General features: G+C 39.2%; 1 protein-coding gene across 1 annotated transcript in view; it reads right to left on the bottom strand.

Moving 5' to 3' along the window:
* Window positions 1–13,762: 13,762 nt before the first annotated feature.
* Window positions 13,763–15,000, bottom strand: part of LOC149109616 (zinc finger MYM-type protein 2-like) — a 1,758-nt gene continuing 520 nt past the window's right edge. The window contains exons 1-2 of the mRNA XM_089294516.1: window positions 14,788–15,000; window positions 13,763–14,702 (exon numbers count right to left, since the gene is read on the bottom strand). The exon at window positions 14,788–15,000 is cut by the window's right edge and continues 520 nt beyond it. Of these exons, the coding sequence (XP_089150642.1) occupies window positions 13,859–14,702; window positions 14,788–15,000 (1,057 nt within the window). The 3' untranslated portion in view covers window positions 13,763–13,858. The remainder of the gene's footprint in view (window positions 14,703–14,787) is intronic.

Here is a 15,000-nt window from a genome sequence, read left to right as displayed (position 1 = left end):
TGATTACTATTCAAAGTATATTAAGACCATTAGGCTCAATGGCAAAACCAGCAGTGATATATATTATCCGGTGACTGAATAAAATGTTCTCAAGACATGGTTATACACGAACTCTAATTGCAGATAACGCGCCCTACAACTCCAGGGAAATGAGGGAATATGCTACGCAATATGGCATTAACATTACAACAACCGGTCCCACATATAGTCAGGCAAACGGTCTTGCAGAAAAGGCCGTTCACATTGTCAAGAATTTACTGATAAAGGAGTGCAATTTGAATGAAGGTTTAATGGAATACCGTAACACGCCAACAAGCAATTTTCCTTATTCGCCTAACTAAATGTTGTTCAGTAGGTAAATCCGAACAAGAGTTCCTGTTCACCCCTTAGCCTTAGTACCACAGATCTGTCATGATATTCCAGAATTACGAGAAAAACGACAAGCTAAGTACAAAGAATTCTATGATCGGCGAGCTCCAAACAATTGCCTCAACTCAAGGAAGGGAATAGTGTAAGGTTCACGAAACCAGGTGAGAAACATTTGTCACATGCTGTAGTTACAGAAAAACATGGGACTCCCAGATCGTATATGATTACTGATGAAACTGGTAGGGAGTATCGTAGAAATAGACGTCATATTCATCTTACTCAGGAACCACCTGTTTCTGTATTAAATGACGATCTCAGTAACGAGTCAGAGCCTGTAACTATGCAATCCAGTGTAAACTCTCCAAGTCTAGCTAGAGAATCCGATGCTAGCCTGGAACCAGACCCACCCGATACTTATGCCTCCTCGGCTCCTCGTCACTCTACTCAGGTTAGATCTGTTCCGGTTTGGCATAAGGATTATGTTATGCAAAATAGTCGTATTGTAGATTCATCTACGGTTGAGTTGTTAACTTCTTGTTCCAGTTTTCAGTTGCATTAGCATAATCTCATTAACACAGCCAAATAGCTTAAAAAGGGGGATGTTATGATAAGTGGCTGTCCTGTGTAAGGTATTGTCAAGTGATCTCGAGGATCACGTGTGGTGTAAAAGCACTCCAATAAACTCTTGAAGTTAAAGCGTGCAGATGTGTATTTTCTCATACTCATAACAATAACAATCCCTATGTACGCACGGCTATGTGTAAATAACATGACGTGTGCAGGTTCATTTTAGCTACAACATTTCCGTAGAGTTAAGCCGCGAGTTCCTTTTGTTAAAGTTTCCGCAATGTGAACATCATTGTAAACAATCTTAACCCTACTTTGAGCCTTTGACTTTTGCCAAGCTAAGATGGCTACTAAAACTTGAGTAATTTGACTTTGTTTGCCTACAGTTTCATTGCGTATTTCTGCGCGGGCGGCCGGCCGGCCGGCCGGGCAGGCAGGCAGGCAGGCAGGCAGGCAGGCAGGCAGGCAGGCAGGCAGGCAGGCAGGCAGGCAGGCAGGCAGGCAGGCAGGCAGTAAGTAACAACTTTATTTACAGAGGGTAACACATAACAGTAAAAAACTGACGAACCAGTGGCCCTTTATCCTAAGTTAAAAATTAAAAACTATTTACACTTATAAGATAATAAAAATTACAAAATAGAATACAGCTAAAATTTAAAGATATGATAAAAGTTAAAAATTTAAAAAATCTAAATCTAGATATGCACAACTAGAAACTAAGCTAAGAGTTTTTGGACAAAAAGTATTTTCTAACAGAAGATTGAAAGGAGCCAATGGAGTCTTTCTTGCGAATGTCTAAAGGGATGCTGTTCCATAGTTTTGCTTCATTGGCTTGGAAAGTTCGCCCCCCTTCCGTTTCTCTGTTATAGGAGGGGCACACTAATTTATATTTTCCATAGCGACTGGTTCTGGTGTGTCGGTCTGAGTTTCTCGTTAAAAGTTCTGTTATATAGCTCGGACAATTATTTTTATCTTTGATGCGCCTAAATATTAAACTAGTCCTTGTAAGGTTTAATTCTTCCTTAAGTGGCAGCCAATCAAGTCGTCTGAGAAGCATCTCGCTTCTTTCACCGATGTATGATCAAATACTTCACAGCTATGTTTGTTCGGTTTTGTTTGTCCCTATCAGTTCTGCCATTGTTGCGGCATTATAGAGGTATTTTATGGGGGATAAGAGAGTAGTAAACGAACTTTGCGAACTCACCCGTGTTCAAATAGCCTGAAACAGGAGTCTGCCCTATTGAGATAACATCTATCGAAATAACATGTATTGAGAGGGGTAGACAATGTGGTATGCGGGAAACTCATTTATAGCTATAATTAGATGTAAAGTTCAACACCTATTAAATGGACACCCTCGGGGAAATGCATAGTGTCCGCTAAAAGGGGGTTGGCCGCTTAATACAGGGGGGACCCTCATCAGGACTTTAATTACTGGCCGACTAAAAGGGGTGTCCTTTTTATCGGTGGCCGCTTAATAGGGGTTCGACTGCAGATTATTGTTGTTATTATTATTATTATTATTATTATTATTATTACTATTATTATGAAACAGGAGTCTGCCCTATTGAGATAACATCTATCGAAATAACATGAAATAACGTCGTTATTATTACTATTATTATTATTATTATTATTAATGGTAATAAGACTGCGTGGAGTCCAATTCGGTCTGTAAGCATACGAGTGATTAATAAAATCGGGCTACCGCGAAGCGGGAGTCCGATTTGTTAATCACGAGTATGACTACAGACTGAATTGGACGACACGATGTCCTGTTACCAATTAATCAAAACTATGACAAAATTCGAGAAACGAACAAACCATCGTTTGCTCGCTGAAAGATTACACGTCGTTATGAATGCTGAAAAACACAGCAGTTTACTCAACAAAGTGCACCACAACAGCGCGCGCAAAACGACGCGTACTGTCCAATTACAAGCATGACGCGTACACTGTCCAATCAATGTTCAAATCGGGCTGCTGATACCCAATCACGTTCGAGAATTTCGTTATAGTTTTGATTATTATTATTATTATTAGTATTATTATTATTATTACTATTTTTAAACACGACCCAGAGTTGTTATATTTTTATCGTGTATAGATCCATGGTTTCCGTTTACCTATTGGGAGCATTATGATACCTTTACACTGTAAGTATTATTTCAAGTGTCGTGGTTCACTTAAGAATACCCTGCGCCCAGAGGTCCCTTCGATCTAACCAGAAAAGTCGGGAAGGTACCTTTGCTCGCAGGGGAACTTACAAATGACGCTTTTGAGGAAAGCGATAAATCATATTTTCGGGTGATGAGAATAACGATACTGATCTGCTACATGCAGTTTTCACAAGAAACAAACAAGAAGTACGATGCTTGGAAAAAAAATTATACTTCCAGGTCGTAAACTCATGAGGATAGCCAAATGCTTCTTGAATTTAACATTGTATTGTATTGGCATTATCGGACAATCTAGTGCATAATTTTAGCGTGTGTTAGTAATTGTACATTTCCTTAAACATTTTCTCAGATGGCTTTGGAGTCCGATTCTTGAATTTAATATTCCATGTTTTATCGGACCTCAAAACAATTAATGTGGTGTGTTCGTTTGCTGAAAGATATAACGATGAGAGTTAATTAAAACATTGAAGAATCCTTGCTGTCTTCTAGTCCTGTCCACGGTGCGTCTGGGCGAGATCGGCGAGATTAGCCCTTAGATACAACTCCCAAAACAATTTGTTTGTTCATGAACTGAATTCTCCCATGCATTTGTAACTTAGTGTACGAAGGTCCAGTGGCCTTTTACAAAATTGATCGTGCAAACAGACCAGCTGGTTTGATTCAAGATCAACCTCGTAGTCTTTTCACTGACTTTTAAATCATAAAAATTTCAACGAAGATCACGGTCTGCCGGCGCAAAATAGAAAAAAAAAAAAAAAAAAAAGCAAGGTAAATGAGTGCCCCAACGTCTAGTGGCACTTAACTCGAATTAAAAGGTGAAAGTGAAGAATGATCATCGCAGTTAATTTTCCACTTTCCACTTTCCAATTGCTTAAATTGGAAAATTAACTGCGATGATCATTCTTCACTTTCACCTACAACCGCAGTTCATGTATGAATTATTTCATGTAAACTTCACATCATTTCACTCCTCACGGGAAGAGGAGTGAAACTTTCCAATTGCTTAAATTGGAAAATTAACTGCGATGATCATTCTTCACTTTCACCTACAACCGCAGTTCATGTATGAATTATTTCATGTAAACTTCACATCATTTCACTCCTCACGGGAAGAGGAGTGAAACTTTCCAATTGCTTAAATTGGAAAATTAACTGCGATGATCATTCTTCACTTTCATCTACAACCGCAGTGCATATATGAATTATTTCATATAAACTTCACATAACTCGAATTGATTTATGCGCATTGCAAGTAGTGTTCTGGAAGGTAGAACATGATGTGATTAAAATTTCTTTGCAAGGACGCTTTGTTTCTTTAGAGCGTCCAATCAGGCCAACTACCGGGCGTTTGACCTGAGTTTAAGAGAAGAGCTACAATTATTATCAAGACAGACAAAAGACTCGATATTTTTCTTTGCTAGATTCTAGCTAACGCGTGCTTTACATCCTCATGTAATTAACGAGGTAACACGAAACGTAAACGGCCTTTCGTTCCATTAAGTCGCTAATTTGCGTAATAATTAGGTTATGAACTGATAGTCAATGACCAGTTATCAAATGCCATTTGTTACATAGCCACACCGCATTTCTATATTTTTCCATCTTGTGTGTACTATATATTATATCTAAGACAGCTTCAAAAGAGAAATTTGAAAACGCAGCGTTATTTCTACGGTTTGGCCTACGGTCCACACTTATCCGTCACGAAAACAGAGCTTTCCGAAAACGTTCTTCAAACGGGAGGAATTTGAAAACGCCGGCTTTTCGTTTTCGTATAGACGGAAAACATTTTGTAAACAAAGCTTTCGAAAACGATAGCGTCATGTCATTTTCCTGACTGAGTTTTCGACGACACAAATCCAAAATGACGGTGATTGTTCTGTTTTTAGATCCTCCTGTGTAGAGTGGACGGAAATTTCAGAGTAAAGCCTCCGTTTTCAGTTTTCTCTGACGAAGCGTGGACGGGAAACATCTGATTCGTTTTCACAGTGAAGCCTCCGTTTTCAATTTCCTCTGGCGTACGGTGTGGACGAATCGACTTTCCGAATCGACAGTAGACAGTAGAATAGATTAACTTCGAACTGAAAGAGTATAAATATAGTAAAATATAGCAGAAACTATATGAGGAAGTAGCAGATCCCATTAAAATAGTGCTCAATACACATATAGTGTAGAGCTGAGTATATGAGTAATAACGAAGAGGCAAGATTTGCTGTTACTCCGAGTTTCGTGCTTACGCACTCATCAGACAGTATTTAATGATAAGCATTCCTATCAACTAGATATATATACACGGTATTAAACAATAGGCTAATTGCTGGACTAGTTGCATTACAATAAGTGATAGTTATACTGGAAAACAATAGGTGTGAAGACAGAAATTACGGGGACGAGTATAAACTGCGTGGGTGCAGTACAATATAAAGAAAGTGTCAAGCGTTCTTCAAGTAGAATTTGTTCTCGTGCCGGCATTTAGAAATAAGTTCTGATCTTTTGTTTAGTAGATTGTCGTTGCTATGTTTGATAATCATTAGTTTTTCTGTGAGGCAGAGGTCGCATCGTTTGGAAATGTTGTTGTAGGGTCTTGCACGGCTAATAATTGACCATTTGATGTTGAAGTCTTGTTTTTTGTCGTGTAGTTGCCAGATGTATTTAGAAAGCTCGGTGCTGTTGATGTGTTTTCTGTGCTTAAATGTGGATTTGGACAAATCCACATTTAAGCACAGAAAACACATCAACAGCACCGAGCTTTCTAAATACATCTGGCAACTACACGACAAAAAACAAGACTTCAACATCAAATGGTCAATTATTAGCCGTGCAAGACCCTACAACAACATTTCCAAACGATGCGACCTCTGCCTCACAGAAAAACTAATGATTATCAAACATAGCAACGACAATCTACTAAACAAAAGATCAGAACTTATTTCTAAATGCCGGCACGAGAACAAATTCTACTTGAAGAACGCTTGACACTTTCTTTATATTGTACTGCACCCACGCAGTTTATACTCGTCCCCGTAATTTCTGTCTTCACACCTATTGTTTTCCAGTATAACTATCACTTATTGTAATGCAACTAGTCCAGCAATTAGCCTATTGTTTAATACCGTGTATATATATCTAGTTGATAGGAATGCTTATCATTAAATACTGTCTGATGAGTGCGTAAGCACGAAACTCGGAGTAACAGCAAATCTTGCCTCTTCGTTATTACTCATATAGCAGAAACTATAATATTTTTAGACACAAACACGCTACACACCACAATACAAACACGAGACCACAAAAGACGCTATAGCTATTACACAATTACTGTATAAGGACTCCAACACACAATGTGTTTTCTTCGTTGTAAAAAAACGCTTCCGCAGAATGTGTATTTTAAAGGCGTGAAATCGGTCAGACTTTTCAGAATTACTCAGAGACCACAAAAAGGGGACTTTAGGGATAAAAAAATCCAAAACATTTCCTAAGGGAGCATGGCCCTGTGGTCCATTTCTCGAAGGTCCCGAAAAGTTTTCGCACCCGAAAAGCAATAGTACAATCTCGAACCTTATGATTTCAGAGCTGTTTTATTCACAAATTCTTAATATGAACAGAGGTTCTCTTCATACAAGAAGTTTCAGGCGCATACACGTCTCCGTTTTTTCAGATACAGATGAACTAAAAATGGCTCTACAGGCCCGAAGACTTTCCGGGACCTTCGAGAAACGGGCCCCTGGACTCCTCTAAAGGGTACTCGTTTTTTCGGAAATCAGACACCCTTTATCCTAGATCCAAGCCTGTATAGTATTCGTCCTAAAAGCGAGAAAACGCAGGTATACTAACGGATACGAACACACCATCTATATTCTTCGTCCTGAAAGCGTGAAACCATAGCACGCTTCAGCACGATGTATATTCCTCGTTCTAAAAGGTAGGCTAGAACGTAGACTGCACGAGCTCATCAGAGCTACGAGATCGAGCAAATTCAAAGGTGTGAGACCACAAACACGCTACACACCATGAAAACGAAGCATGAGACCACAACCCTTTTGTCCTACGTTTCAAAAGCGTGCACCACAACACGCCTAGACACAATGTCATTTTTTCTTCGTTCTAAAAGCATTCTTGAACAAACTTCATCTTTATGCGGATGATATCAAAGGTTATGTAATTAGTAACAGTTCTGACGAAGTCGGTAGCAAAGCTTAATGGACTCTTTCAGGAGATCCATACTTGGTGCGGAACAAACAAACTTACCGTACACACTGGAAAAAGTGATGTATTGGTCATTGCTGCCTTTTAGATGTTTGAATGAGATAATTAGTGGTTTTTTAACAAAACAAAACTTTAAGGAGTTATTATTGATCACAAACTATCATGGAGAGAGAGTGAACAAAGTACACAAATCGTTTAGTAGTCAGATTCGAGTTTAATTGAGGAAAATGACTTTCCTTCCATCACGTAAGTTTTGATTTTTTAAGTTTTGAGCCTTATAACTACTTAAAAACACTGTCAGCTTTTCATTGACAACTGGTTAGCGAAAACGTTTTCAGCCATTTAAAGCTGGCTGTCTGAGCCCAAAAATTGGCGGCCATCTTGACTCGGCCAAAACAGTCTTGTGACGTCACTGGTTGCATTACTCTCATGCCCCGCTGAAAATTCAGAGTGATCATGGGAAGAGACAAGTGATCTAAGCAAAAAAATGTCATCTTAAGGACATCTCATAGCTGTAAAGTAGTCAATAAAATTAGCCTTACACATAAGGAGAAGAGACTCGACACTGTTGACTTTTCTATTTCACTGGATATTTCCAGGATCTTTTATGACGGTATGCAAGCAAACGAGTGCGCAAAAGACTTCTAGTTCTTGAATCGCAAAATGATCGGGACAATGGTCTGCACTCAATTAACCGTTATCTACACTCATAAAGTAAAATATATATGAATACTATAAAAAACGGTTTTAGAAAATTTTATCCGGTGGGATGCCTCACGAATCGCGGCAACACTTCGAGATTAGTGGCCTTCCATTCAACGGGAAGAGTTGGCTTAAAGTCACTACGTCGCTACGTCGCTACGTCGACATTTTATCCGTGTTTCTATCGAGTCATAAAACCACTTATGTTGTGCCAAGATTCCAAACACTTTCTAATCGATAATTGCCTTTGTCAAGGATAGAAGCATTAGTAAGGTTACTGACATAGTCGTGAGGCCATGTATGATTTGCAATCCTTGAGTCTTCGGCCGCTGTTTTGAAGTTCCTTATATGTTTAAGTTCCACTGTGATCCATCCTGGCTGTGTCCTCTCTATACTTTGCCGGTCGAGATACATTCGCAAAATTGGGGAGACAAGCATGGGAGCAATAATTAATGACATGAATAGAAAATAGAACATGACATGAATAGAAATAGCGGCAAGCAGCAAGCTGTTTTATTCTAGCCATAAGGTCACTAATGAAGGTGTTCCGCATGCCCTAAGATAGTAAGTCGCCCAACACGCAGTGAACAAATATACACCGTTATCTCGCCAAGTAAACTGTCAAACCAATCGATCCATTGATCTATCAATCGATCGATTTACACACCCACTTTTGATGTATGTCTTTGTTGTATGTTGGAAACAGTCTAAACGCCGACGATTGGCGCCAATTTTGGTTTTCATTGTCAAATATAAGGAAGTAATTAAATGTTAGACTTGAGAACGGCGGACTTCTTTTCATCGTTTCAGCCACTTTATGTAAAAACACGTAAATGGTTGTTGGAGATTTCACAGCCCAAGAGGCTGCACGGAAACTCTGTGACCGGGAATGCGGCTTTGATTAATTCAGTAATAGCGGTGCAACACGCAAGAGATACAACAGGTTTGCCTCTGGCAAAATTGTTAATTTTAACCCAACCAAATAAACATAACACTAGTGGTCTCCGCTCTCAGTATGGCACAAAGGATAATTTGCTTGCATGTATACAAACTGTCTATCATTACCTCCTCTTATTGTTCATTCACCATATCCTTTTCATGGTAGTTTAGCTGCGTGGTAGATTTGGATAGCGTTACCAGACCGGAATAGTCTAAACGAAATGGTTTGTGAGTTCTGTGCATGTGCAAGTTCCAATCTAGTTGATACAATCGTGGTAAAATCTTAATCCAAATCCTAACAAAAAACTGCAAAAACGGGCTGTGCGAGCTATTACCAATTCAGATTATACAGCACATTCGGCTCCTTTATTCGCCAAATTAGGAATTTTAGACATTTATCAAATCAACAGGTTTCAAATAGCTAAATTTATGTACTATTATCATAACAACCTGTTGCCTCCATTGTTTTTCAATTTGTTTTTTACAAACAGTCAAATTCATGGCTATAGCACCAGAACAACCAATAATTATCGCGTGCATCATTGCCGGACTTATCTAAAAGAATTCACAATTCTTTACCAAGGTCCAAAGATCTGGAATTCCCTTCCTGTTACAATCACTTCATTGCCAAGTTTTCCCAATTTTAAGAAAAAACTGCAAGAGTTTTTAGTTAAACAATTACTGAACTGGCAAAGCCGCACACTGTTGCACTAGTTATGTAACCGCATTGTTACATACGAGGTGGCCTCAACTAAAAGCCTGATGGTTTCTAGAGGTTACCTCGCCTCACATTAAAATATTTATAAATACTGTACATTAAGTAAAAAGGCAAAATAAACAGAATGAATGAATGAAACAGATAAACATAACATTAGCGGTTTCCGCCGTTAGTCTGGCACCAGGGTTATTTTTTTCGCATATACTTAGTTTGACAAACTGTCTAATACTCTCGTTGTTTAGTTGTCATAATCATTGAGATAAGAAAAGAACAACCATATGTTCGGCCTGGATGCGCCATGTGACTATGGGTTTAACTTGCGATTAGTTTTCTTTGAAAGATCCTAAGAATCTGAAAATTGGATAAACATGATAAATAATGCGAAAGCCGATGACCGTCCCAGAACGGTAAAACGCAGTGTCGACGTCAGTATGAAAAGAAAAAGGGGATAGGTCTTGTCGTGCAAACTGTGTTATCCTATTTATAGTGGCTTATCTGCACGGTGGATTAGGATGGCATTGCAAACGGAATAAAAGAATGATAGGTCAGTGTTTCGCCATTTATCTTACATTTGCGCGCCATCTGGAGCCCTATAGAAATAAATCCCAGCAATAAAAGTAGTAGGGCTATAGCCCTATAGCGTGTGTGTGATGCAAACGGAATCTCGGCCAGTCTTTCTGCCTCGCCGGACAGCTTCATCGTTTTTGGCCACAACACAATCAATTTCGGCTCAACAAACGCACTCTACAACTCGATTTAGTCTCTGGCAACATTCACACTTACACCTACAGTTTCCAATCGAAATTTGAGCTGATGCATTTCAACACAAAAACACATTCTAACCAAGAAATATTTCACACATCTACATTCTGGATGTCTGTGAGCGAAAATAGACTATAATTCTCATCACAAGGAATATGACTAGGAAACTTCGTTATCATCTTAACCCTCGTTTATTCGCTTAAAAATCAAGTTACAAAACTACGGGTTGTAAAGAGAACTCTCCACAAGAAGTAGATTGATCACTTACGTACCAGCTCGTTCGAATTGTTCTTCATCGGACTCATTAGGGAGTTTAAGAAACCACGACACGACGCCGAGGACAACGTCGATTAAAAAAATGATTTTATGTTTTACCTGCGAATCTCGTGATACTGATAAGTAATTTCCTTTTGTTTCTCAGTGTAAAAACTATCACGAAACTGAATCTGGGACAGGGCGAAACAAAAAAATTAGCCGTCGTGGTTCACGTTCTCCGGACAACGAAAAACTTGGTCATTTCACGTTGTTAGGGAGCTTAAGCAAACCACGACAGCAACGGAAACGAAAACGCTCTCCAACAAAAGGTTTAATGAGCAAAACAACAGCTGTGCACGTGCGTTTTTAATCTTTGTACATTTCTTTGCCGTCCTCTGCAAAACAACAACGTAAAATGGCCAAGTATTGGATATTTTGAAGAATGTGAACCACGACGGCTAATTTTTCGTATTTTCTTTTAGAATTATTCGCTGGCGTTACATTTTTAGTTTGAGTAGGGTTTTAGACCGCTCGGCTCGCAGAACAGTCGTCGGTTTTACTTCCGTTTCTCGAATTGGGCGAAATTTCGCTTTTCTAGCGCAGTTTTCAGCCGTTAAAATTTATTTCTCCCGCCCTTTTTGTCTGTCATAGGTTTTATAGTGCATATACTACATTTTGAGCAAAATTCGAATTATGGTGCAGAGTATCCCTTTAAAATTAAACATGGTGTTACAACAGCGCTTAAAGATGATTTCCAGGCCGTACTGCGCAGTCTCAGCACCCTAATGTTTATAAACATTATAACGGCTCACTCGATGGAATGCGAATCGCTGTTATTCGTTACGAACCACATACATTATCTTTGAGGCCTTTCAAATTATTTTCCAACAGCTTCATTGATTTCTAAAGCTGCAAAGTTGTTTCATCAAGGGATATGAGAAAGAACGAAGCAAAAAGTTTCGCATCCATAATGGCGGTTGCTTAGGTACTTTGAATTTACGTCATCTAAGTAGTTGCTAAATGTTTACATTTTGTGATGTCTTACATGAAACAAAACAAACAATGCAAACAAACTCTCGAGAGTGCGCAGTACGGACTGGAAATCATCTTTAAATGAGCGTAACATACCGTAACAAAATCATGGAACATAGCTTAACCTAAAGTGATCAAGTCGTCTGAAATAAGATAAGCGCCGTAATTAGTATAACCTATCGTGACAAATATAGCGTAACCTAACATGACAAAGTAACTTTTAAAATGCTAAAGCCAGCATAACGAATCAAATTACCTTAAAATATGAAACTTAGTGCGAAAGAAAGCCAGTTTTCTTGTCTCCTACGTCGGTTTCTGGTGACTACTTTAGAGCGGCGCACCGGGCAACAGAACCTACTGACATGTCTCTAACAATTCATGTAATGTAGCGATGTACCTCTTTGCTAGTCTTAGTGTTTGGATTCTTGACAGCCTGTCTCCGGGCTCTCTCTCGGAAAAGTAATCGGGTATTACGCTGCGAAGCACGTTAAACGCCCCCTTCAGACGCGTCTGTCTTTTGCGCTCTCTTTCTCGATTCCTTTCTCTTCGATTACACAATGGCATTCCTGAGGATCGATGAACCTTTGAATACAGGTTGTTCATAGTTTGCTCGGTCTCTTGTTGAAATTCCTCCACACTTTCTCTCTGTAGCAGTGTTTCCCAAGCGGCAGGACAGTGGGGATGTTTGAGCAATTTTGTGGCAGCATTTGATTGTAGTATATTTGTTCCATGGTTTTATTTACTTGTACTGATGCTTCGTTGGGAACATACGTTTGGTTGAAATGCATCTGCAAGGAATTGAGAAGGAAACTAAATTAATCAACAGTGCCCAGGTAGAGCCAAAGTGACGGAGACGATTGTTGCATAATAAGAAAGGACCCTTTTAATAAAGTTACTAAAATGTCATTTTGTAGACCCAGAAGGTACCAAGATAACCTAGAGATAACTCTAAGGGTGCTTGTTTTAGATTAAACACCTTAAGCGAAACCGAGGCACAAACGTTAACATCCAAAGGTTACGACGACTATCCCTGTCGCTGTTACGTAACTGAAGTGGAGTTCCCATCCCTCTTCCCCCAGCTCCCAGGCTATAATTATAAGCCCCAGAGAAACGGCAAACTTCTTTTCAGGTTTCTATATTTCTATAAGACGCTGAGTCAAAATTGGCAGGAAAATTCACTGACAAACGCAAGAAAAAATCCAAATAAACCTACGTGCATTAAAATATTTGTATCCTAAAGCCAACGATACACGGTTCAACATTTGTTGAGCAACAAATGTTGCAGCTGCTGTTCAACAAATGTTGAACAGTGTATCATGTGATGTTGAACGTTGACATATGCCGTTCAACATTTTGAAAGTTGTTGAACATTGTTGAACGAAAATAGAGCTTGGCTCTATTCTGTTCAACAAGTTGCCGCTTGTCATTGAACGGCTTCAACCAATCTTTTTCGAGTTTGGTGTTACGTGGCTTCTTGGAAATATCAACATGGCGGCCGAAGAGTTGGAATCAGCTGAGTTCGAATGGAGTTTTGATAACACCAGTCAACTGATCAATCTGTACGAGACTTTTTCGTGCCTGCACGATGTGAGATCGAAGGATCACAAAAACCATCCATACGCAGGAAGTTTCTGTAGTTTGAAATGTCCAAGTTTCTGAGTTCTGCCAACAGGGTGTAGTATGCTCCGAATATGGTTCTATTTCTTAACCATTCACGCGTCCAAATTATGCGGTTCTTTCGTCTTTTTTGTCCACGCTTCATAATAACGGTGACAACGCTCGAAGCACAAAGCGACAGCAACATTTTCTCGTCCGCCATTTCAACTTCGCGCCAAAATGTGTAGTCGTTGCTCAACAAAAGTTGAATGAGTATTCAACAAGTTGCAACAACGTTTCTCAAACTCATTAATTATTCATGAGCTGATGACCCAATCAGCTCGCATCAATTGGGTCAGGTGCATGTATGTTGATACCCAATGAACATACCGATCAACACACGGTAGATTAGTTCAAAAACTGATCAAGACACTGATCAAGAAACTTGAATTTTAATCAGTCTTAATTATAATTCTAAATACAGCATTTTTCCCGCTTAAATCGTTGCTTACAACAACAATACAGCAACATATTATTCCTTCTTAGACATCGTTACATTAATTGTACAGTTTTTGAATTTTCCTTTCTGGAAAACAACATCCGTTAAAGATTGATCCTGTTTCTCTGTGGTAAAACATGTAGTTGTACTAACAACACTTGGACCTAGGATCTTTGAAACTTTAGACACATTTTCTTCTGTAGGCTTTTCGTACTGCAACAATGCATTAGAACGATGCCCCGACCTTTCGCGAATCAATTTTTCTTCAACCCCAGAATTAAACAGGGAGGAAACACAAGTAACGCGCAAACTGTGAGCGGTTTTGCGTTTAAAGCCTGCCGCGTCGCACATGTCAGGCAAAATCTTGTTCAAGCTGTTGATGCCTACGGGCACTTTATCGAATGCGAACCTAGTTTTTGATGGCTTAAAGTAAAATGCGGTAACTTCCTTTGCATGAGTCTCAACTAACCCTACATACAATCTGAATATCTCAACAAGGCACGGCTCGTGCTTTTCCTCAATAGAATGACAAACGTGCTTGACCACTCGCGGCACATACTTTAGATCACAAAGACCTCCATGATAAGTTTTAGAGGCATTTTCTTCAAACTTAATAAAATTTGGACCAATTTCAAAGTTGTTTACAACAATATTTCTGTGATCTCTCCCCCGCAACCCAAAAACTTTTCCGTTGTAGAAATAGATCGTGTTCAATAACGACTTAGCTGATGTAGTTCCCAGCAATTTCTTTTGCCAGAATACTGCTTCTTCTTGCTCGCTCACAAACTCCTTTTCCTCTTTCTTACACTTAATGTGAAGCCCTTCTCGAACGCCATTCTTCATCTCGGCATCTAAGCATCGTCGGAAAAGGACAAACCTTCAAAAAATAACACACAAAATTAAAGTCCTGAAACAGTGCATTTTAAATTACTAACCAATTCGGTCTAAAAGTTGTCAAGTACCTTTTGTCACTAGCGTCCAGAGGATTCAAAGCTTCTGATCCATTTTTCTCCTTCAAATAACGCTTGAGGGCACAAATGATACCATAAACAGACTTCGGAGGGTATCTTTCACCGGACTTTTTAGCTACCTCCATCACAAATTTTGACAACCAATAGTTCAGCGACAGAGCGTCCATTCCAGCAATATCTACACTCACAGCGGTAACATTGTGT

Source organism: Orbicella faveolata, unplaced genomic scaffold (assembly GCF_042242905.1).
Source record: "Orbicella faveolata isolate gen_17 unplaced genomic scaffold, um_ofav_v1 contig_25, whole genome shotgun sequence".
NCBI classification, from domain to species: domain Eukaryota; kingdom Metazoa; phylum Cnidaria; class Anthozoa; order Scleractinia; family Merulinidae; genus Orbicella; species Orbicella faveolata.
The sequence above is the reverse complement of the archived record's forward strand: the minus strand, read 5'-3'. Positions and strand labels throughout refer to the sequence as shown.